The 25,317-nt window shown below is 35.5% G+C and overlaps 1 protein-coding gene across 15 annotated transcripts in view; it reads right to left on the bottom strand.

Moving 5' to 3' along the window:
* The window catches only part of kcnma1a (potassium large conductance calcium-activated channel, subfamily M, alpha member 1a), a 733,327-nt gene that overhangs the window by 36,012 nt on the left and 671,998 nt on the right, over positions 1-25,317 (bottom strand). For 8 of the 15 annotated variants that reach the window (XM_051923733.1, XM_051923728.1, XM_051923736.1 and 5 more), the window contains 2 exons: positions 14,721-14,834; positions 5,194-5,277 (listed from right to left, as the gene is read on the bottom strand). In XM_051923733.1, coding sequence (XP_051779693.1) covers positions 5,194-5,277; positions 14,721-14,834 — 198 coding nt within the window. The remainder of the gene's footprint in view (positions 1-5,193; positions 5,278-14,720; positions 14,835-25,317) is intronic. The other 7 variants (XM_051923735.1, XM_051923732.1, XM_051923737.1 and 4 more) reach the window with 1 other exon arrangement.

Genomic DNA, 25,317 nt, shown 5'->3' with positions numbered 1-25,317 from the left:
ATTCTGGGTTTAATAATTGACAAAATGAAACAGCTTTGTCAAGGAACATGTCAGTCTATTGTGTTTTTTTTCACAGAATAAAGGCAATTTCATATGACAAATTGCTAAGAAACTGAATATTTATATGAACATTTAATAGGTGTCTATTACTTTCTTGAGAGCAGAGGGCAAACTGGATCTAAACAGAAGAGAAAAAGAAAGGGCCCAGATGCACAGCTGCCTAAGAGGAGAAGGACATCAGAGTCTGTAGTGTGAGAAACAAATGTCTTATTGGTCCTCAGTTAATTTCTTCTTTAAATAAATACAAAGAAAACAGACAGTGAACAGAAGATGACTAGAAAAGTATATTATGCTCAAATTCCTGGAGTGATCTTTTCTCTGTTACAGATGTCTATATAAACATGTCTAAATATTTAGTAATATATGAGCGTGTGTGAATATTTACAGTTTTAAATTAAACTTTCAAAAAGTCAAAGGAATGGGATGTCTAATCCCATTAGACTCTCCAATATGCACAACAGTATGTTAAAATGTATGGTTATGTATGGTTATGTAGTCTAATGAGTATGATAGTTGTCAGGTGCCTAAACAGAACATGTTTTTGACCATGGGCATACAGCAAAGAATTGGAAATAAATTGTAAGGTACTGTCTGGGAGTACTTCAAGTGTGAAACTGACAGCAACAAGAATGTAAGTGTAATAGATGATGATGATGATGCTAACAAAGATGCTGAGGACAGTGGCATGCCGAAAAGAACATCATAAAGAATGTAAAATGTCTTTACTTTGTCTTTGCAGAAAACTGCTAAATGCATTTGTTATTTTCAATGTCTGCATATTTTAATTCACCTTTATTATCCTAACGTACTTCACTTCCGCCTTGACAATTCTAATACTAGTAAAATACTGAAAGAATCCCTTTTGGTTATTTTTCACCTTTTCTGAAATATTTCTTACTAACTGCTTTTTAGATTTTTTAGTATGCTTTTAAACCACTGCTTTCATGCTCTCATTCCTATGGTTAGCACATGAGTTATCTGCCTTGTGTGCTTTATACAACTTACATTAGTTTTATTCCTTTCAGGCTCCTTTTTAATCTCATTATTTACCCAATGTAGAGTTTTTTTTTTCAGATTCTTGGTTTCCAATAGACAATTTTCCCAATGCAGGCTGCAAATAATTGTAAGGGCCTGCATGCCAAAATGACCCAAAAATATAGGGGAATTTTTTAATCTTAGAGAGAATAAAACAAACAGTAAAAATGCTGCAGATTATACTGTACATTTAAAAAACTTTTCTGTCACTCTATATTTGGCAGTTTGCTACAAAGGTTTACCATGATTTTAAAACACACTTTTAAAAATTGACAACAGACAAAAAGAAATTAGACTTAATGTTCCTTTTTGTCATATTTGCTTATTGTATGGTATGACAACATTTCACTGGTTTTTAACCTTTCGAGTTATTCAAACGGAGACAACCACAATGTGTCTGAGATGGCTGGGAGGAGCAAGCTGAGAATCAAGCCACTGTTACCAAGAATGTGAGACAACAGTTTCAGAAATTCAGTGTCTCAATACATCCGATTTAAATCTGAATCCTCAATTTAATCCTGTCTCAAAAGTTTTAGTTGTTAGACACAATGGCATTGTTTCACAGTGTAGCATTAACAAATCATTAACAAAAACAATGACCTAAAACCTACAAACAGAAGTGATAAAGACAGCCATAGACCCTGGGGGATATAAGAGCTGTCCTAATTGCTATATGTCAAAAATTAGATAGGTCTTGGCAATGATGTAATAACTTGATGACACAATGATGCAAAATCAAACAGCAAACAGAGAAAGTTCAGTTCTTAACCTATGTCTATGGTAGACTCTATTGAGTGACTTTTGGGTGGCCGTTTTGTTTCCGTAACACACCCTATGACGGAGTGTACAAAGTATAAAAATAGCAGTACAGAACGTATCCCTTTGCACTTCATTAAGAATCTACTAAATTCCAAGGGTCAGATGGACAAATTGAAATGCTCAATTATGCCAAATTTGACAACATTACCATTCTTATGTGCTCTTGGTAAGGCATACTTCGCATACTTAGCAGCCATTTAATAAAAGAGGCCAGACTACACATAAACCTCAAAAATACCATTTTGCTTTACATTACAGTAATCCCTCCTCCATTGCGGGGGTTGCGTTCCAGAGCCACCCGCGAAATAAGAAAATCCGCGAAGTAGAAACCATATGTTTATATGGTTATTTTTATATTGTCATGCTTGGGTCACAGATTTGCGCAGAAACACAGGAGGTTGTAGAGAGACAGGAACGTTATTCAAACACTGCAAACAAACATTTGTCTCTTTTTCAAAAGTTTAAACTGTGCTCCATGACAAGACAGAGATGACAGTTCCGTCTCACAATTAAAAGAATGCAAACATATCTTCCTCTTCAAAGGAGTGCGCATTAGGAGCAGAGCATGTCAGAAAGATAGAGAAAAGCAAACAAATCAATAGGGCTGTTTGGCTTTTTAAGTATGCGAAGCACCGCGGCACAAAGCTGTTGAAGGTGGCAGCTCACACCCCCTCCGTCAGGAGCAGAGAAAGAGAGAAGGAGAGAAGTAGAGAGAGACAGAGTTTGTTTTTCAATCAAAAATCAATACTTGCCCTTCGAGTTTTTAAGTATGCGAAGCACCCTGCAGCATGTCGCTTCAGGAAGCAGCTGCACAGAAGGTAGCAACGTGAAGATAATCTTTCAGCATTTTTAGACGAGCGTCCGTATCGTCTAGGTGTGCGAACAGCCCCCCTACTCAATCCCCCTACGTCAGGATCAGAGAAAGTCAGCGCAAGAGAGAGAGAAAAGTAAGTTGGGTAGCTTCTCAGCCATCTGCCAATAGCGTCCCTTGTATGAAATCAACTGGGCAAACCAACTGAGGAAGCATGTACAAGAAATTAAAAGACCCATTGTCCGCAGAAATCCGCGAACCAGCAAAAAATCCGCGATATATATTTAAATATGCTTACATACAAAATCCGCGATAGAGTGAAGCCGCGAAAGGTGAAGCGCGATACAGCGAGGGATTACTGTATTACAAATATTTGTGCTATATGGTTAGTCATAGACAAGTAAAAAAATCAAAGGTACAAAGTACAGAACATGGCATTGAGAGTTGGTGCCAACCCAGGAATAGGGGACAAGAAAAAGCTTGTTTTTAGATTACAGTAGTAGGTTATTACAACTATGTACTTTCAGAACATTCCAGACCTTTGACTGACTTGTTAAAAAAGTGTATATGGAATAACATGTTTTGAAATTCGACCACTGAAAAAAACATAACATGTTCCTGACCCTGTTTTACTGCAGGTAAATACATCTAACTCAGGGCTGGACGCCATTGTGATGCAGGTAATCAAAGGTAAAAACACTGTCTATCATATTCCTTAGCCCGAAGCTGTTGTCGTGGGAACAGAAGTATAGTATGCGGCCATTGAATGTGAGACCTTTGAGATGAAATAGGCCATCATTAAGCTGTGGCATATCAGTAGCTATGGAAATTCACCAAGGCCTCATATCATAGCTCTTCACAAAGATAAGCAATCTTTGGATGTTCAATATAGAAACAGGCATGGTTTCAAGCCTGAACATCAAAAGACCTCACTGAATTAGAAGGCAGATGCTCTTTCTCATGTACAACCTCATGGTTAGATCCACTCTGCTTAGTAAGGCTGAGCTGAAGGGGCAGAGCTTGTCAAAAATGTGATCATGGTGTTGGTTTTAATATAGACGGACTTTAAGGAGACGCAAAGGGGTGGAGCTTCACACAGGATGGATATGCAACAGAAAAGAATAATTGTTATTTTGAGCTGACTCCTCTGTGGTGTGCAACAGTAAAAGGCATCCCAGAACAGCTAGCAGCAGGTCTGATGAGTTATTAAACGCAGATGAGAGATAGAGGGAATAAAAGCCAGAGGAGACATGACTAGTTGCTCCAGGCAGTTTACATAAATGCTATAACGAGAGAGTGTTTTTAATAAATAAATAGAGAACCCATTTGGTAAGATAAACTGTTAACTCATCTTCTTTCTATTATATAAACATATTATGTATATTAGGGAGCAGAGACAGAGAGTGAGTGTGTACACATACAGTATATACAGAAAGCATATAAGTACATGTGTATGTGTGTGTATATATATATATATATATATATATATATATATATATATATATATATATATACATAAACTGTATACACACACTCTCAACATGTACATATATAGATATGCTTCACCTTTTATTGCTTTACTTTCATTAATAATACCACCTATAGTATAATTTATGTGTTTTGGAACATTTGGAATCTCATAATATTTTAGTAAATTTTTTACTTTACACATACTAATCCATACTCTATAATATTTAAAAAGAAAAACATTTTTTTACTTAAAATAAAAAATAAACATCATGTAAGAAGATTTGTACAATACATTTCAAGCTGATGTACATAATAAGACATAGAGATGGTGCTACATAATAAAATATTAACAGAGGCATAATTTATGTAGAGTTTAAAATTGTCAGGAAATTGACCTCAACAATTATTAAATAGTCCACAAAAACATGCATCCTTTCCTGATAAAATAAAGATTGCACTGCTCTGGCATTATTTATAGTTATTTTTCCAGCACCAATGGACTTAATTTTCAGACAAAGCTCAAATATCGTTGTATATGAAATGCACATCTCAAAAGCATTCTTTATTTTATAGCCTCAAAACCTATTCTTTGGAGATTAGTTGTAGCAAAAAGTAAACAGCTTAAAGGAAGGTTTGATCTCGAGTTTTGTTTTGAAATTTTATTTCTTCCCAGACTTCCTGTGAGCTGTGAAAAGAAATGTCAGTCATATTGACAAGATGCTGATGAAAAAGGCTTGGGCCAAAGAAATGAACTGTGAGAAGATGCTATGGAAACAGCCACAAGGACAGACTAGTGTGATCAAAGACCTAGTGATGCTGTGTGAAAAAAATCATTAAAAAAGGCCAAAACAAGACAGTCAATTTCAACCAGAACCAACAATAAAATGTGTTCAAAGTGGTGCCATGGGAGCAGCCCTCTATTGCAGGCAGATAAATCAAGAGAAAGCTGATGAAGGAGGGAGAATGACACTGCAGCAAAGGACAAAGGTACTGCTTACCCAGTTCAGTTATCATTTGAATGTTGGCTCCACTGTTTTTTTCCTGACTGAATGAAACCAAAGGCAGTAGTTTGCCAGGTTTAGCTAATGATGCAAAACAGTGTTGGGGGGAAATAGTTATAGAAACAAGTGAAAGGGAGAAGAGGCATGTAGACTAAGAAAGGACAAAGAACAAGACAAACATTTCTAACCTTATACAGTACACAACATATATTACTTTGAAACATAGAAAGAAAAAACATACTGGCCTGAGTACAGCTAAACAATAACCACTTACATAAATAATCTTGAATTTTGGATAGTACACTATGCAAGAAAATACACTGAAATTTTGTTTCTTTTTTAATTATACATTCTACATACATTGTTGTTGATATACATAAACAAGTTTCTTAAACAAATATGCCTGGTACCTGTGTAGTTTTAATGATTTAGAAAAGGAGGTGATAAGTTAACATGGCATCACTGCTGATTTTACACTACTGTGTTACTCTGCAGATCTATTATGTTTATTTGTGATCATTGTGTGCAGGATACAAAAGAACATTCAAATAATGCATTATTTTTATAATGAATAGCCACATTATCATCTGATACATTGTACCAATAATTTACAGAGACCTATTTTTAATATGGTTTCTATTACTATGTTATTACTGCTATATTTTATGCAAGAAATGTAACCTCCACTGAGGATCAGTGACATGCTTTCACAAAGCCTGACATTGTGCTAACAGAAACCGCTGAACTGCAATTTTACAAATGTTGGTAGCTGACAAGTAAGTCATGGTTGATTTGTACATTGAAGAGATTTACATCACACTTCAAAAGGCTAATTCTTATTTTTGAAAATCTTATGTTTAGATGTAGAAAACAATCATGGCTGAAGGGATAAACCAGTGAGTTGCAGGTTATTCAAATAACTAACTATATTAATTTTTCATTTTAAGACAGGGAGAGGAATCGCCCAATATCTGAATCAATAGGAAAAGTAATCTATAATATGATGGGATGCATTGTGGTCAGGTAGGTAATGTTCAGGTCCCAGCCTGGCAATTGTTAGTGTAGGGTTTGCGGTTTCTCCCTATCACAAGGCATATACTGCCTATACGTCCACCAAAGGTCGATTCCTGCCTTGCAGCAGAAGCTGCCAGGATTGGCCTTGTTTTTTGTATGCCTGAATTGGGACAAAATGGGTTAGATATTTAGGAGACCAAACTAAATTTACAGCCTTAACCTCATCCAGAACAATTCATATTTGTAATTATTCTTTAAATGAGTTAAATATAAAAAATAAAATCTACAAAAACTGAAAAATGCACCACTTTCTGTAATAAATCTGAAGCAATTACAATGTTAAAAATGCTGACACATTTGTCTACTTGAAATGCATTGTGGGTTCAGGTGTAATACATGGTAATAAACTAAAACTGAGTATATAATTTCATGGTAGAACATAGTTCCTAAATGCTAGTAAAACATTTAAGAAAAATATCTTCTAAAAGAGATGAAATATAGCTCAACAGACAGCACATACAGTATTTGTTTATTGTCTTCCTAATTTAAATTGATTATTTTGGCATTTTATTCAGATGCTAGTTTTTTTTTAATGTTTTTATTTTTTTAGGACAAACTTTTAAAAATATATAAAAGGCTTTGGGTAGTTTATCTCCAAGCAAAGAAACCACTTTTGAGTGTATTTAAAATCATGGAAAGCTGAGCTCTTTCCTAAACTCACTGTTACCTCCATCCAATTGTTCTGTCTGTTTTATGATGATAACAGGTTTTAATGTATAGTATGCTGTATGGCAATTATTGCCTAGTTTACAATTCAGCACTGCTTTTCCTATGGAATCAAAAAAATTTCATTGACACTTTTTAAACACATTTTTAAGACACAAAAACCACTTGAAAAACAGTGTTATGAGAAAAAATGTAATTTACAAGTTGAAAATGCTCTTATACAGTATATTACATATGAATCTGTATATGGGTAACATTTCCTTATTTGTTTCCTCCAAATATGTTTCATCAAAAATATGAAAATATGAATAGTGATCATCTACTGCCTTTTGTCAACTCAGGACTGTGGCTAACCTTGTAGAGTATGACCTTAATATTTTTTTATGAACTTCCAAAACATTCTTAACAATTAGGGGAAACTGAAAGATGGGGGTACCAGTTAGTGCTGTGTCAAAGTGACGAAGTGATAAAGCGATAAATGACATCAATATGACCATTCAATATATTTAAAATGTTTCATTAACCTCTGTTTCAATATCTTATTTATTCTTGGTCTGTTCTAGTATCTTACTGATGCAGTTTTTAATATCCTCTAAAAATCTAATCTGGTGTAAATTATTTCTTATTTACTCTTACTCACTCTTCCTTTTACATTGTGTGTGTCTTCTTCTCTTATTGTTTCACTTTAAAAATATCTTTGATGATTACAAAAAAATGCTCCATTCTGTCAGAGATCCTTTTATATACAAATGCACCAGGTTTCTCACTTCTGGCTAGCTTCTAATGCAGGTACACTTCTTCTTCCACAAATATATTACCACTAGGCATTGGTAGAATTTGAACATGGCATTTAACTCTGCCATATTTGCGATTAGAGAGAAACTTTTTTTTTAGTCATTTAAATTCCATTTATACATTGTCAGGAAAAAATTAAATTGAATACACATAAATCACTAAATCATTTTCAGGCTTTTTCCAATATCTTGCATTTCTAACTTATTTCCTACATGTTGCATTTCCACCTATTAACAAAAAATTGCACACAAAAAAATATTTTCTTCTTTTGAAATACCACATATTCGGATCTGTTTTTTTAATAAGTTAAAACATATAGTTATAATATGTATGTACTTTAATATATGAATGCAGTAGTCTATATTTTAGTAAGCACTGCACACTATGTTAGGAAGAAAATGATCTTAACAAAAATCCTTAAGTCATATACATATGTATTAATGTTGTACAGTACTACTATAGGGGGAAAAAAAACACAAAATAACTAAAACTTAGGTAGTTCTAAAACTAATTACCACTACACAGTACTGGAGCGCAAGTTATATAAAAAAGAGCACATCATGATACATTATACTCAAAAGATATAGTACATTGTTAGACTATGATTGTCATTATACATTATTATAAAAACATATGCTTTGTTGTAAGTGAAATACATTATGACAAAACCAAAACAAAATGTAAATATCAGAAGTAACAGACCAAGGTACTCTTGAGCTTTATTGAACCCCTCTGTGATTAATGGTGAATGAAAAGGCAAGTAAGATATTTGATGCTGAGCATTGAACCAGAGGATGCAAAGCTCACAATTCATCATACTACTTTAATCAATCCAACCTTCCAGCCTCATTCCTTGTTTAAATATACAAAATATGATCACATTGGCCGCAGTTCTAAATTATTTATTCTTTTTTATTCTTTGTTTCATTAGCAGAAACCTCTGGAGGGGAAAAAGTTCCTTTCATTACTGGGGACAAAAGCACAATCTTGTGAATTTTCAGAAAAAGGAAATGTTTTCATTTACTGTTCTGTGGTAATTTTTTGTTGCTGCTTTCAAAGAACTTGATCATTATCTGTTTGTAATGCTAATCACATTTGAAAGTAAACAATGAAACACTTTTGATTAGGGATTTTTCTGACCAGGTTTAGTAAAAAAAAAAAAAAAAGAATTTTGGTTTGAGTTGTTCTGGAGTTAATTATGTATTGAATGTGCTTTTTTCATTTTTTCTCATTATATTCAGAACATGTCTTTTACTTATATTAGTACTGTTATTGTAATACATTTGTTAAAACCAAATGCATGGTTAACAGTAACTACATGGATTTAACAATGTAAGCATAGCACCAACTAATGTCATCAATTGAAGACTTCATAAAATAAACTAACTAAAGCAGTTAACTAACGGTAGAGGTGCTATTTCTTAGTCCTGCTGAAAAATTACCTGAAGCTCGCAGGAACATTACTGTTGATTCGTTATACTGTACTTCTATTATTATACGTTGTTACATTTGTAAAAGTACTATAGCCAACTGTTTTTAAATATCTGTGTGGCTTGCAATTTAATTTAAACCATTTGTATCAGCACTGTAGTATTCATCTAATCTTCATTCTCTTCTTTCCTTCTGGGCAGAATGCTCAGCATGAGAAAAAGAAGCAGAAAATCTTAGCTCACTGCAACTGTTTTTATAAAATAAAAGAATAGGTTTAGTTGAAGTTGTTTTTCCCAATTATGGCATATATTAATTCTCTCCTGAAACTTGCTTTTTATTAAATGTTAAATAATACTAAATGTAGCAACACATGTCCCTTCAGCAACTTATAATGTAGGTCAATAGGAGGATAGAAAATACACGAAAACTGGTCCTAAAAAGTCCCCAGTACTGAGTCATTTCTTTAGATTGTACAAATAGATTGCTTATTTCATGATATGTAATATCATTGGAAATGATATTGTGTATGATTTCTGGAAAAGTATAATTTTTGTGAGATGCTTTCCATTTTCAAGAAATCCTGCTGTCTACCTTGACTATGTTTCCTATACAGTATTTTCAGGTTCCTTCTTTTTTATCACATTATGGTATCTTCCAAAATAATTTTTTCAAGCAATACTCAGTAACATTAAATTAAAATGTGAAAACAATATATTGGAAATATTTGCAAATGTATTAGAAATACAAAAACTGAAATATCACATTCACACAAGTATTCAGACCCTTTATTATCCACACCAGAACTCTTTCTAGAGCTGGTCGCCTAGTCAAACTGAGCAATCTGGGGAGAAGGGCCTTGGTAAAATAAGTAACCAAGAACTCTGGCTGAGCAATAGGGAAATTATGTGGGGATGGGAACAACTCTGCCTTATGGTAGAGTAGCCAGACAAACGTTTTAGTAAAAGACACATGAAAACCTGCTTGGAGTTTTCAAACAGGCACCTAAAGGATTCTCAGACTTTGTGAAACCAAGACTGAATTGTTTGGCCCAATTCTAAGGGTCATGCAAATACAACACATGAGTGGCATAGGGATAACCTTATGAATATCCTTGAGTTGCCCAGACTAAGCCTGGACTTGAACCCAATCAAACATCTCTGGAGAGACCTGAAAACAGCTGTCCACAGATGGTCTCTTTCCAAGTTAACAAAGCTTAAGAGGCTCTGTATAGAGAAGAATGGCAGAAAATCTAAAAATCCACGTGTGTGAAGGTTGTTACATCATTGTCAAAAATATTCTACTGTTTTAACTAAATAAAGAGTAGCGAGTCTGAATACTTTTGTCAAGGTGGAAATTCAGTTTTTTTAATTTTAATAAATTTGCAAAAATTTGTAAAATTCTGTTTTTGCTTTTTCTTTCTAGGATATTGAGTGTTGCTTGATTGGGGGTAATTTAAATGATTTTAGTGTAAGGCTACTACATAACAAAATGTATAAAAAGTGAAAGGGTCTAAATGTGATAACCTTTTATCCACAAAAGAATTGAGCACTTGCAGCTCATTTCATGACTAGTGTAGTTACAATTGTACTTTTGACAGTGATTCAAAAAAGCAGTGTAGTTTTTTTCTCTTGAACTGGGAATTTTTCTAAGGATTCAGATAGACAAGCTCACATTTTAAACCATCAGTATGTCTATCAGACTATAAAGTTTGGCATCATTTCTTACATTTATGAGCCATAAAACACCAATAAGAAGCTTCGATATGGAGAGAGGAAAATTTATACCCTATCCCTATATGGTAACATTCAGGACAAATGGCAATTGGTGGTACAAATGTGCAAAATGAAAAATGGTGCCTATTCAGGAATGCCTTTGCAGCTGAGAGTAGGACTTACTGTAACCACCACTGGAAAATAATCGTTGATGAGCCCAGTCATACGAGACTACTGTTTGCGTACTGATGGGGGGCAGTTTTCCAGCACTCAGTATTAATGGGGTTCTAGAGACATTTTCCAATTTCTGAACTCAGACTGGAAGAATCGATCAAAGTTAGAAAGATGAAAACAGACATCTTTCAATTGTTGCCTTGAACTAGGCCTTTTCGGTAAAATTAAATGCTTTTATTTCACATTTCATTTGGAAACCTATTAACCACCAATGTAAGCTGCTGTGGGAGAAGTGTTTTTATTTATTTTTTAATTAGTAAACAAAGGAATAACTAATCTGAAAAAATAACTGGATTCAAAAATAACACACTTATACTTTAATAAAATGTTTATAATGTTGTGGCACCCGGCCAGGGTTCATGCCCGGCCAGGACGCCCAGGAAGACAGGAGGAGGGTTCATTCCTCCTCCAGACTGCGAAGGGGCGTCCGCCCTGGTTGTGTTGGGGGCTATGGGTACAGAGCTTGGAAGCCCAACCCTGTAGGGGCCCGTGGTCACCGCCAGGGGGCGTTCTCCTGCCTGAAGGACCCAGGACCCCAGTACTTCCGTCACACCAGGAAGTACTGGGGGGAAGAAGAGAGGGAACACCCGGAGTGCTTCTAGGAGGACAGCCAGCACTTCCGCCACACTGGGGCGTGTCCACGGGATGGCCGGTGCACACCTGGAGCACATCCGGGAAGGAATAAAAGGGGCCGCCTCCCTTCATTTGAGGCTGGAGTCGGGTGGAAGCAGGACGAGGTTGGAGAAAGAGAGAAGGAGGTGGTCCGAAGAAGGCAAAGTGTGGTTGGCCTGGACTTTGGGGGAGATTGGGATTTGTGTGGCACAAGACTTTGTAAATAGTAGTGTAAATAAACGTGGTGGTGCAAATTAACATGTCTGCCTGTCTGTGTCCAGGGCTCGTTCCACAATGTACATTTAACAATGCTTCATTTGAAACATGTGGAATATCTCTCTGTATAGATCAGGGGTGGGCAATGCCGGTCCTGGAGAGCCGCAGTGGCTGCAGGTTTTTCTTCCAACCCACCTTCTTAATGAGAAGTCAATTATTGCTGATGAAGCACTTATTGCTTAAGTGACATTTTGATTCTTCATTTTAGTGGTCTTGCTCATTAAGTGTTCCCAACCTTAATTGTTTATGTCAATCTTAAATAGCTGCATTTGCAGTTTTAATGGCTCCTTATTAGCAATAAGATATAAATGGCAAAGTAGCCAGCAGTTCTCCATCTAGCTTGTTTCCATTTACATCTGTGTGTGTGTTCATCATGCACTGTTTGATTTAATAAAACACTTAATAGAAAAATGTAACAGACTGAAAATTATTTGTTTAAGGCTTCAAGTCATATGGATCATATCTTTGGAAAGGAAAAAAATCTGCAATATAAGAACCTTGCATTGCAGACTAACAAGCCATAAAATTAAATAAGGTCTGAGATTGGCAAGGATTGGTTTCTAATTAAGCAATTGGGTTTGGAATGAAAACCTGTAGCCACTACGGCTCACCAGGACAGACATTGCTCACTTCTGGTATAGATAATATTCAGATATATTTCTGTTAGTGGTCATGTGACTTTGTAAAAACATTAATCAGTATGTATTTTTTGGATTTGCCTCAACAGAGCCCTGTTCAACAGGGCAAGATGCACACAGCAGGGGCAGAGACCCTGACTGTTACACAATAAATGGTGCAAGAATGAGTATAAATTAGTGTGAATTTGAGTAATGCATACTGTAGTGTTGTTTTTATGCGTTAAATACACAGATTATGATTTTTCTTCTTCAGAAATGACTTATTAGCACCGCCATACTGCTACAGTATGTACTCAAAAACAAAACAGCATATGACTGAACTCTGAGTGTCATACAAGATGTTTTAAAAAGAACTGAACACTTTCAAAAATGCATTGCTGAATAACTAAGTATCGTCTTCTGTAGTCTAGACCAATTTGTAAAGGAACTCTCAAATTTTTTTCTTAATTTTACAAATGCTCAATATGTATCTTTTGTGTCATACATCACACATCAATCCTGAAGTCTAATTTATCCTAGGTCCTTTGTCATCAGTGGTTGATGCAGCAGCCACAATACGTCAACTTTGACCTCAAGGTTGTGTGGAAGGTCTATGATCACTTAGTTACAGAGTAATTAATTTTGTAATGCATTCAATGCATTTGGAATCATCCTGTATTATACACAACATTAAATAGCAAAATTGAAAGTGGGCTAAGCCCTTTCACCTGTGAATCAGGCAAACGGACCCTTAAGCTGACAGGTGATTCAGATATTTATTAAAGGATACAAAAACTTTTTTTAGTTTGCACTAATGAGGTTAGTGAAGTTACAGGGCAGTTGCTGCCATGCCCATTGCCTACAAATTTGTAATGAATTTTGACACAATCTGCTGTGATTATCATCCAGCTAAGATGACAAAATCTAGCCCATGAGATGTTCAAAGGGCCAAGTAAGACAGATGCAGGCTTTGTGGAAATCAATCTTCAAGATGATGGCAGAATAACAGTACACAAGACGTCACTAACAGAGCACAGATGTTGGCAAACAGAATGGATGATGAGGGTTGTCAGGCACTGCGCAAACTTATTGCAGAAATAAAAACAACAATAGTGGCAAAAGAGACTGCATGAAGCATAGTAAAAAAAAAAAAGTTGAAATGATTTCTTTAAAATCATTTTGGCAAAAGTCAATATAAATATTTTTTACTGTTATGAAGAAAACTGAAACCTTTTGCAGTACATTTAACATCAATTCACAGAAGGGTGCAATAATTCCAGAAATAATATTTCGCTGTAATTACACTATAATTGTTATAGTAATTGAGATAAAATGCTTGAAAGAATGAAATTAAAATGGCCAACAACAGGATAGTGTATGTCCCCCCTACATAATCTCACATTTTTCTACAGTTTTTCAAGACACTGAATTTTGTTTGGATAATGCTTTTGAAAAATGAAGTAATTTGATTTTGTTTGAGTTAGTCAGCAAATAGCCAAAAAAATTACAATAAATCCTGAATCTGAATTACATTTCCTTATGGTACAGTCTAAAATTTGAAAATATATTGTACACAATTTTGATTGCTATTTAGGTAAGTTGTCCAAAATGTTGAACTAGAGACTTAATAAATTGTTTTCAGCATAGTAGAATGTAAGGATGAATTGTCAGTTTTCAACAAATGTTAATGTTATGTTTGTAATTCATTTCAATATTTAATGACATTAAGTTGAATAAGTAACATTTTTGCCTGATCGAAAACTGCATTACTTCAACTAATCCCTATCCCTATATTAAAAAAAATGTGGATAATCTCTGTAAATTCATTATTCTGTTTATAGAATATCACATATACTACGAGTATCATTTTTTGAAGTTTCAATATTAGAAAAATAATGCATTAAATTGCTAAGTGTAAATATGAACTTTTAAATTGTGTGTAATGCCCAGATCTGTAATTAAAACATCAGCATTAACTGTAATCATTACTGTTGGAAGGAACTATTAACTGAAGTGCTACCTGTATTTTTTCATTATTGCTTTTTCAAAAAACACATTTTATTTACCTTAATCTTCTTAACAAGTCTATTTATTCTTTTTTTCTTACCAAGTTCTGTGATAATTGGAATATTCGCTCCCGTTGTAACAGAAGCTTGTCGAACTAAGCCGTGAACTGGGCTGTTGTCTGGAGATGACCGGTCCATCCCTGGAGGAGTAAATCCTGTGGAAATATGACACATGAGAATCAGGCTCACAGGTGCATTCTTTAAAAAACCACAGGCTCATACAAGCAAATTATTAAGTTTGAGCGTTAATACATTAGTGCTCTGATTCTGGTGACAATGCACCCTACTGTATAGCAAATTTCGACCCCAATGTACCATAAGCTAGAGCTTTTAAGTCACTTTGTCCTCTGAAATAAAAACAGTATGGCAGGCTGTCTGAAAGTATAAAATTGTTAGACTATAAAGATGATTTTATATTCACTTGACTTACATTTTTAGTACTTAGAATAGGGAGATGGATATTCTACAAAGAAGGGTCAGTTGAGTCACTTTAGCATTTATAGCCTTCCATCAACCAAAAGATATAAATTTTATATGCTGTTCATTTTGTTACCACAAAAGTGGTGAAGTGAAACCTGAAAACCTTTTATCAGAAACAGCACTATTCCAAGGCATGAAATACACTACAAGTGACATGAGTATGAATTCACATAAGTTGACATTTCTGCATTTCTTCGAGCTGACAAGTAAACACCTTAAATCAGTAATGCCATATACATAATACATTGCCTGTGTTTTGACATCCATCATTTAATGCTGACTTAAGAAAATGCAAGCTTATAGTTTTATAGCGACAACCATAATACAAAGAATAAATTCAGGTCACAAAGTTTTAAAAGAATAACAAATTCAACACATAAACTGTGCCATATCAATCAAGCATCTTTAAAGGCTCACAATGCGCCTGGGTGACAAAAAAGATAAACATCCTGAAAATAAAAGAAAATGATAAAGGTTTTGTTCTTTTTTTAAAAAGAAAATTTTAAGCTGAAATATTTCCTGTCACATCTTTCAACATCTTAATGAAAAACAAAACACTGCCTATAAAAATCTTAACGTAAATAATGAAATGATGAGACTACAGTGGAATATTACAATTTGTAAACATTCATGCAAGTTATTGCTGATATTTATTGAAGTTCATTTCTAAATATTTTCAAGAGTTATTTGGATGCATTCATCGATTACAAAATGAAAGATAGGTATTCTACTAATGTCTAATCATCTTGTACACAAGTTTGGGAATAATTTTTAACGAAATTCTTCTTCTATTGAAGTAGAAACTTAGTAAGATGGGGCCCTGTTATACAACACTGTATTATCCACTATAGCAGAAAAATTATGAAGTGAATTAAGAGCTGTAGTATTAAAAATTAACTTAAAAAATCCACCGCTGATATTTCTGAACAGTCTTTTGCCATCATAATTTCATGGGGTGACCCCTGATGGGATTCCAGTCTATGAAAAAGCACATTCATGTATGGCACGTACCAAAATTTCACATACTATGAATGTCAAACTGGCCATAAAATATTTATTCTTGTACATATTAGTTAACATGTTGACACTATTGATTTACGAATATTTACTATCAGTTTACATGCATGCTATATTGGTTTGTGTATGTAAAATGCTGGTTTCATTCATATGAACTGTATCGATTCATGTGTGATTACTTTATATGTGAGCTACATTGGTTTGTATACATATGCTATTGGTTTGCGTATGAACTATATTGATTTGCACACATGCTATACTGGTTTTATATGTACCCTATATTGGTTTTGCTTGTGAAACATACTGGTTATATGCACACACTCTGTCACAGCTTTACAATATGTGTGAACTATAGTGGCTGTTTACTTAATTTTAAGCAGACATTTGTTGGCAAAAAACTGTCTCTGGGGCTGGTACTCGTATTTTTGAGTGTGAAGAACAACAGGTAAGAATGATATGTTAAAAAATGTTATTTTCTTTTTCCTGCAGAAAACATTCATCCATCCATTATCCAACCTGCTATATCCTAACTACAGGGTCACGGGGGTCTGCTGGAGGCAATCCCAGTCAACACAGGGCACAAGGCAGGAAACAAACCTTGGGCAGGGCGCCAGCCCAATGCAGGGCACACAAACACACACACACCAAGCACACACTAGGGACAATTTAGAATCGTCAATGCACCTAACCTGCATGTCTTTGGACCGTGGGAGGAAACCGGAGCACCCGGAGGAAACCCACGCAGACATGGGGAGAACATGCAAACTCCATGCAGGGAGGACCCGGGAAGCGAACCCAGGTCTCCTTACTGCGAGGCAGCAGTGCTACCACTGCGCCACCGTGCCACCCCTGCAGCAAACATGAAAAACTAAATATACAGATTTTGATTTACCTATAAAATGCACTAAACTTCTTAAAATATTCATAATCCTACTGCATGCAGGCCCTCAAACCTGCAGGGAAAAACCTGGGGGTTGGTGGCAGAACTGGCACTCCAGCCACCATAAAAAATCACACAGTGCTCCACTCCATCTGAACTAGTGTGGTGCTGAGGTGTCACCCATTGCTTGGCTGCACTCAGGTCCTAATCTGGGGATCCTGAGTTGGTTTGTCATGTGGTGGGTGCAGAAATGCACTGTATCAGTGCGTGCTCCTAACCTCCTCCTCCTCCTCCTAACATTTAAAACTTTTAAAGTTTGTTATTACAACCTTAATGTCAAATAACATTAATCGGTAATGATTATTGCCAAGCACTTTTACATTTTTATTGCAACAAAAAAGAAAATATTTGAATTTTTCAATATGTTATTCTGAACTATTGCTCTGGGAAGTTCTTTCCTGCTGTGCATCAGAAATTTGCCTAAATGTGGGTGGAGTTCAATGTGTGACCCCACCCATAATATGCAGACAAAGGTCTTGCCCACACTTTTAGTCAAGAACTGCATGACAGAGATCACACATATTAGCAATGGCATTAACCACTGTGATGCTCTGAGACATTAAAAAGCCAATTCCCAAAACATGCCAAGTGCCAATTAAATAACAAAGTTCTGTGTCAAATTTGTCACTCAATTAGACCCGTGGGTCAGGCAAACTCACATGCAATTTAACAAAGGGATTGGTCTTATCACAAAATTGTGAAAATGAAGATGGCTCGACGTAATCCATTTGTAACTGTGCAGGGCCAAAATGGGGAATATTTATTTTTTCAAATAACTGATGAATTTTAAGGATGAAAAATAATGTATATATTATAGACTGTTGTGCCTGGTTATTAATGTAGAGTAGGTAACTGGTTTGCATAAGCTGGCTAAAAACAAATATTGTAAGTAGCTAACAGCAAATAAGTAGCTGGCTTCAACTTCAGAATGAAATTTATGTTGATGTATTCATCCTTAATTTCCATTCGCATGCCACTTCAAATGTATTTGATAAAATGCGTCTTTTTCATTGTTCTGTGATGCTTATTCAACTCAGTGTTAGGATTTAAAAATAATCTACAGGTGAACTGTACTGAATGGTTTGGATGGGTCACATCAGACATTTACTTAAAAAGAAAAAAAAGGCAAATGACTAAAACTGCTTTAGGATAGCTCATATATTTCTAATTTCCACTGATTTCATGTCGAAAAAACTTCACAGGCAATAGTAGAAAAGTACTTTATGCAGTACCTGCTTGAATGTGTGGGTGGGACAAAACGTGACATTTACAAATTATAGGTGGAGTTAAATGTTTCACTTCACCCATGTTTAGGCAACCCCATTTTGACAGTTGGGTGTTGGGGGACACTTACAATAGCTATACCAGCCCTAGAGTTGCCCTTTCTTGCCCAACACTTCTCACGAATACATGAACATACCATACATAAAACCAGCATTCAATTACATACATAAAACTCATAATTTGCAAAACTGATATATTACCCATGCAAAACCAGCACCAGATGTGCATGAAAATAGTACACCTCACATATAAAATCAATGTTATATGTAAGTACACCAATCATATAGAAACATCACCATTATAGTTCATATGCATACTGATAGCATATACTGTACGAATGCAAACCAATGTAGTTCACTCATAAACCTGTAATAAATACAGGTGAACCAATGATAGAAGTGTGAATTATCATAGTTCATATGCAGACCAGAACTATACCTATACAAACTAATATAGCTCATACACCAACCAATAACATACCCACACACACAAACCAATACAGATCACATGAATGAAACCAGTATTTTACAAGTACATAGGAAAACCAATGAAGTATGCATGCAAACTGTAGTAAATACTCATAAACCAAAACTGTGAATATAATATAGAAAATTATGATGTTTGCCCCTTTTTGGCCCCACATACAAAAACACTGAAGAATACAAAAACAAAACATATGTTTGATATACTATATACCGATTAGCATCAACATTACAATCACTGCCTATTATTATGCAGGTCTGTCCCCTTTGTGCTGCCATCAAGGAGTAAACTCCACAAGACCTCTGAAGGTGTCCTATAGTATGTAACTCCAAGAAGTTAGCAGCAGACCAAATTGTCAGTGTTGTGAGGTGGGGCTTCAATGTATTGGACTAATTTTTCAGCAGATCCTACAGATGTTCGATTGGATTGAGATCTGGGGAATTTGGAGCCCAAATCAACACCTTGAACTCTTTGTCATGTTACTAAAACCATTCCTGAACAATTTTTGCAATGTGCTAAGGTTCATTATCCTGCTGAAAGAGGCTACTGCCATCAGGGAATACCATTGCCATGAAGGGGTGTATGTGGACTGCAACGATCTGTGTCAAATTAACATCTATATGAATGATGGGACCCTAGGTTTCCCAGCATATAATTGTCTATAGCATCACAATGCCTCCTCTGGCATGCCTTATTCCCATAGTGCATCCTGCTGCCATCTCCTCCCTAGGTAAACACATAGCACATTGGTGTCCATATGATCTAAATGAAAACATGATTCATCAGTCCAGGCCACCTTCTTCCATTGATCAATGATTGAAATCTGAATCTCATACACTCGCAGGTGGTTGCGTCGGTGGGCAGTGGTCAGCATGGGCACTCTGACTGGTCTGCAGCTTTGAAGCTGTATACACAGTAAGCTTCAATACACAGTGTGTTCTGACACCTTTCTCTTATGGGTATTATTATGTTTTTCAGAGATTTGCGCTACAATGCCTCTTCTATAAGCTCGGACCAGATGGGCTGGTCGTCGATCCCTATGCGCATCAATGAGCTTTGGGAGCTCATGACCCTGTCACTGGTTCACTTGGTTTACTTCCTAGGACCACTTTTGGTAGGTACTAACCACTGCATACAGTGAAGACCCCCACAAGACCTGCCGTTTTGGAGATACTTTGAGCCAGTCGTCTAGCCATCATCATTTAGCCCTTGTCAAAGTCACTCACATCTTTACGCTTGCCCATTTTTTCTGCTTTCAACACATTTCCTTCAAGAACTGACTGTTCATTTCTTGCCTAATATATCTCACCCTTTGACCAGTGCCATTGTAATGAGATAATCAATGTTATTCACTTTACCTGTCAATATGGTTTTAATGTTGGAGCTGATTGGTGCATAAAATGCTTTTTTGTTATTTTAGTGACTGATTTTTAGGAAGATCTGTATCAAATTTTACTAGCTGTATAGGTGTATTTATCCACAAAGGTCATTCATATCAAATATGACTTGTACATGTGAAACAAAGCATAAGGATAATCTTGATCTCCTTTTCCTCAAGATGTCTTGGGGAAAAACAAGAGTATACTAATGTAGCATTGCAACAAACATTTAAAGTAAAAAATTCTAGAATTGCAAGAAACCATATTAAAAATCCATCCATCCATCCATTTTCCAACCCGCTGAATCCGAACACAGGGTCACGGGGGTCTGCTGGAGCCAATCCCAGCCAATACAGGGCACAAGGCAGGGAACCAATCCTGGGCAGGGTGCCAACCCACCGCAGGACACACACAAACACACCCACACACCAAACACACACTAGGGCCAATTTAGAATCGCCAATCCACCTAACCTGCATGTCTTTGGACTGTGGGAGGAAACCGGAGCGCCCGGAGGAAACCCACGCAGACACGGGGAGAACATGCAAACTCCACGCAGGGAGGACCCAGGAAGCGAACCCAGGTCCCCAGATCTCCCAACTGCGAGGCAGCAGCGCTACCCACTGCGCCACCGTGCCGCCCCATATTAAAAATGAATTACTTAATATAGTAAGTAACACATTTCCATAATTATAAGGTTTTAATTTAATTAATCTAAATTCTTAAATCAAGAACAGCTTTCTTCCAGAAAATTCCAAAGAAGAAGAAACCTGCACATAGTATTAGGAAAGATGTAAATCCTACCAAAAAACACCATTGTTTCAGAAAAATATGCTCTTGGAAGTGCAATAATTTAACCTTAAATAGGTGGGTAAATTTTTCACTTTTGAAATATACCTAAAATATCAGTTTTCATTACAGACTTACACAAAAGTGAAGTTTTTGGCTAATTTTAACTAAACAGAAAATGTGGAATTTATATGTACATAACACAAAAAGATTTTTACCTAACAGAAGCTTTGTACTTTTTCAGATGTCTCAAAAAGTTAAGGATGCTGGAACAACTCATTTTCAATAAATAAATAAAGTCGGCCTAGACCACTTAAAAAGCCAAACGTCTCATGTCAGAATTTAAATCACTGTCATATTCCAGCTGCTGCACAAAAATGCGCAAAGCTCAAACACAATCTGTCTATTCATGCTTGACGTGCTCTGGGCAGCACACCAGGATTCATGCCAGCAGCAAGCTAAAGCTTTGGAAATTTTAAAAACGGTTGGTGCCCTAAATCTTTAAATTTCCACCTGAATGCAACAGTCCTTGAATCTGAAACTATTTTACATTGTTCGGGTCTAAGTATAGGTATTTCTCTGGGTTTCCTTCCACATCATGCAGGTTACATTATGTGGCAGGTGGCCAGGGCCTATGCCCGGCTGGGACGCCTCTGCAGCACATCTTCTGGGGGAGCAAGGATGGGAAACTCAGTATCTCCCCCTGGACACTAGATGGAAGCCTCCCTGGGTTGCAGCGGTGCCTCGGACTCCCCAAGGGCTTCGTGGGGGTTTAAGTTTTGTGTAGCCCTGTTGGGTTCCACCAGGGGGTGCTGCAGCTGGGACTCCTGAGCCCATTAGGGCAGCATATTCGCCACACCCGGAAGTACAGCCAGATGTTGGCAATCAAGCACCTGGAGCACTTCCGGGTGGACTATAAAAGGAGCCAGCAACCACCACTCTGCGGCCAGAGTCGGGTGGAGGAGGACGAGGTTGCCTGGGAGGAGTGTGTTTTGTGTTAGTGCAATTTTGGGACTGTATTGTGCCTGTGGGGATTACGGGGAAGGCGTGCCCCACAGGTGAAGAAAATAAAAGTTTATTTATTTTATATGTGTGTTTCCAGTGTGAATCTGTGTCAGGTTGGGCACCTATATAGCACCTTTGTTACAATTACCAGACAACTTCAATTACGCAAAATATAAGTAGTACGGGTGGGGGGGGGGTGTGAGTATTCCCTGAGATGAACTAACTGAAGGTTGGTTCAAGCCTCTGTAACCAATGAGGTCAGAAAAAATACCATAAAAAGGATTCCTAGGGATTGATAATAGATGGAAGGATAATTGAAACTGGGGTATTAAAAATAAAAATTGTATATGTTAATTATATACAGTATATTTAGATATCTATCAAACAAATTATGTATGAAAAAAGATGCTCCAGGTAAGGTAGTAAATTTGATATTTACAAAAACAAAGAAAAATTGTGTAATGAGAATCATGAGCACCATTATCCTGCTTGATCAAAACCATACTCTTAAATAATTTCTAACCTTAATTTATCAGATTATACAGTACAGTACTACTATTACAATCAACAGCAGAAACAACATTTTCATGAACATCTAATCATCTCATTAAAGTTTAAGGAAACATCCACTATAGCAGTTCTGTGCTTTAGGCTGGCTATTGACAATTAGCCTTAACAGACTTGACATCTTCTGTGTTTCATAATGTTTTCATTATTTCTGCTAATGCTTGAAAGGGCAGCTCCCATCTGCAAGACAAAAGCTAACATTTTATTTCATTTTCATTCCCAGTCCTCAAGTCCCCTGATCTTTTTATTTTTAAAGATGTTAAAACCAATGGATATCATGTGAATTGTTGGTAATAATTAATGTATCTCTAAATATTTTTTACAATTAACTTTATGCAACTTACTTTTGTATAATATTAAAAAACGGGATAGTTTGCATGGATCTCTGTCCAAAATGATACACTTCTATGATTTTGCCACAGTTTTCACATTATACTTGCTGATACGCGTATTTAAGGCACTTTCATTGCTAATGTGCATGCAAGTCATTGGCTGAAAACCCTGTATGCTGTTTGCTATACTATATATGATTCAATATCTTTAGAAAACTACATAAAGTTAAATATTTATAAAATAACTGAAGCATAGACCTTAATACTTAAATCTAGTTGATATAGTACATCTAATAAGGGCTAAAAATGGACCCAGTCCATTTGTTATGTTATAGGAGGCTTTCAAATTTTGATCTCAAGAGAGTAATCAACCCATGAATTGTTGCCTATAAAGCTTACACCCAAGGACACTAGAGTTTAAAATTTACCATGATTATTATACTCTACAGAATAATGACATATACCATAAAAAATAAAACCATTGTATTGCAGATTAAACCATTATAAAATTATGGGATAATTTAAGATCATAGCTTTGTATTAAAAAATGATTTTAATATTTTATGCAACATCAAGCTCTTAAATGACCAAATAATTCTACATGTAGAAGCAAGCAAAAAAGAAGCTTTCCGAATCAAAATTGTCTTATATTTAATGTCAGCTTTCTATGTTTACTAGTTATGCAGCTTTCTGAATCCTAGGACTCATTTAGGAGAGTTCCCTTAGAGACTATAGCCATGTGGCAGATTAAAAGCAATTCAGAAAATGCGCTCAGTTATAAATATAAAACAGTTACCTTAAAAATAAGGAAATGCCATATAACAAACATACTACAAAACACACCTTTAAGGCAGTTTTCTTTCTGATGGCTGCCCCGAAATTGCTGGTATCATTTGATTTAATTGCCTTTCAGATTCTATCCATGTATATCATTCTCTTGTCATAAATGTTCAGAAAAAATATTAAATTGCTTTTTAAGGCTGTAGTCTGATATAATTTGAAAAGGGAAAATGACTCAATCCAGCATACTACTATATTAGGTGGTGAACTAAGGGATATTATTATGTACATAATGACAAGATAATCGTTAAATAAATTACCCATCTAATATTTTAAGAGCAAATGTGATTTTTACATTACAGTATACAGTACAGCCATAGCTGCTGATATAGTATATGAATCAACCTTACAAAGCAATGTTATATTCCCTCACAACAACTCACAAGAGGTTGTTTGGTGAATTACATCAAATAACAAAAATGAAACTGATGTAATAACACAGTTTCAGCATATTTAATTCAATATTATTTTGGTGAGTTACCAATATTCAGGTAAAAACGGATTTAAAGCTTAAATACACAATAATGTTCCTATACAGTATGTGTTCTTTGACTCTTTGTGTCTTTAACCTAAATAATACCTTATTTTTTTCTAAGCACTGGGCTGATAACTCAAAACTGGATACTTTCTTTCTTGTTGGGGAAACGGGTTTAAACTGATTGTTGAAAATGCCCTTTGATAAAATGATGCCCTGTCCAAAACTGCCCTCTGTTTTGTGCAAAAAGCTACCAGCATTGCCATCTCCCCACCCTCAACTCTGTATCAGAACAAATATTTAGTCTATGTTTTTCTGTGGAAGTGAATTTCAATAGCGTTTCTCATATTATCCCTGGAAGCATCCCATTATTAAGAATAATTTGTGAATAATCGTTTAATCTAGGTCTAAACAGAATCATACACTAATGCAAAAATTACTTCTAAAAAGTCATCCAGCTAAAATAAAGCCATTGTAATAGATCTGCTTACTACTGAAGCAGGACTTAAAATGTAAGAACAATAATAATAAGCCCTATTAACTGAAGAATAAATATTGAGTATTCACAATGAAATTTTAACCACTATATGCTTTCTCTCTTTTACTCTGATTTTAGCCCTGTTTTCATCCTGTAAGTTCCTTATTTGAACATTTTTTATTTTACTACCATACAGCATTTTTAACAGTGTAGAGATGTTAATAACAAACCAAATGAAACCTTAGTGAGTTTAAAAGTATTATATATGTTTATTTGTTTTCACATGTCTAAGTCTAAGCTGGGATAACAGTCAGTATAAAAATGCTACAAGTGTACCCATGTCCTAATGTAAAGTTGAGTATTAATGATGACTAAATGGTTAATTAAGTTAACTGTCACAGCTGAATGACTGTCAAATGTACAAGATCACTTAAATCATAAACTTCATTGTAATTGTGCGGGACTGAAATATATACAAAACCGGAGAAAAAAATAGGTGTAATTATTGTAAAGTGTTTTCTAATGTTTTATTGGAATTCCGTTTAGGCAAAAAATAGTCCAATGAAAAT

Source organism: Erpetoichthys calabaricus, chromosome 2 (genome assembly GCF_900747795.2).
Source record: "Erpetoichthys calabaricus chromosome 2, fErpCal1.3, whole genome shotgun sequence".
NCBI classification, from domain to species: Eukaryota; Metazoa; Chordata; class Cladistia; order Polypteriformes; family Polypteridae; genus Erpetoichthys; species Erpetoichthys calabaricus.
Note: the sequence above shows the minus strand (reverse complement) of the source record. Positions and strands in the feature narration are given on the sequence as shown.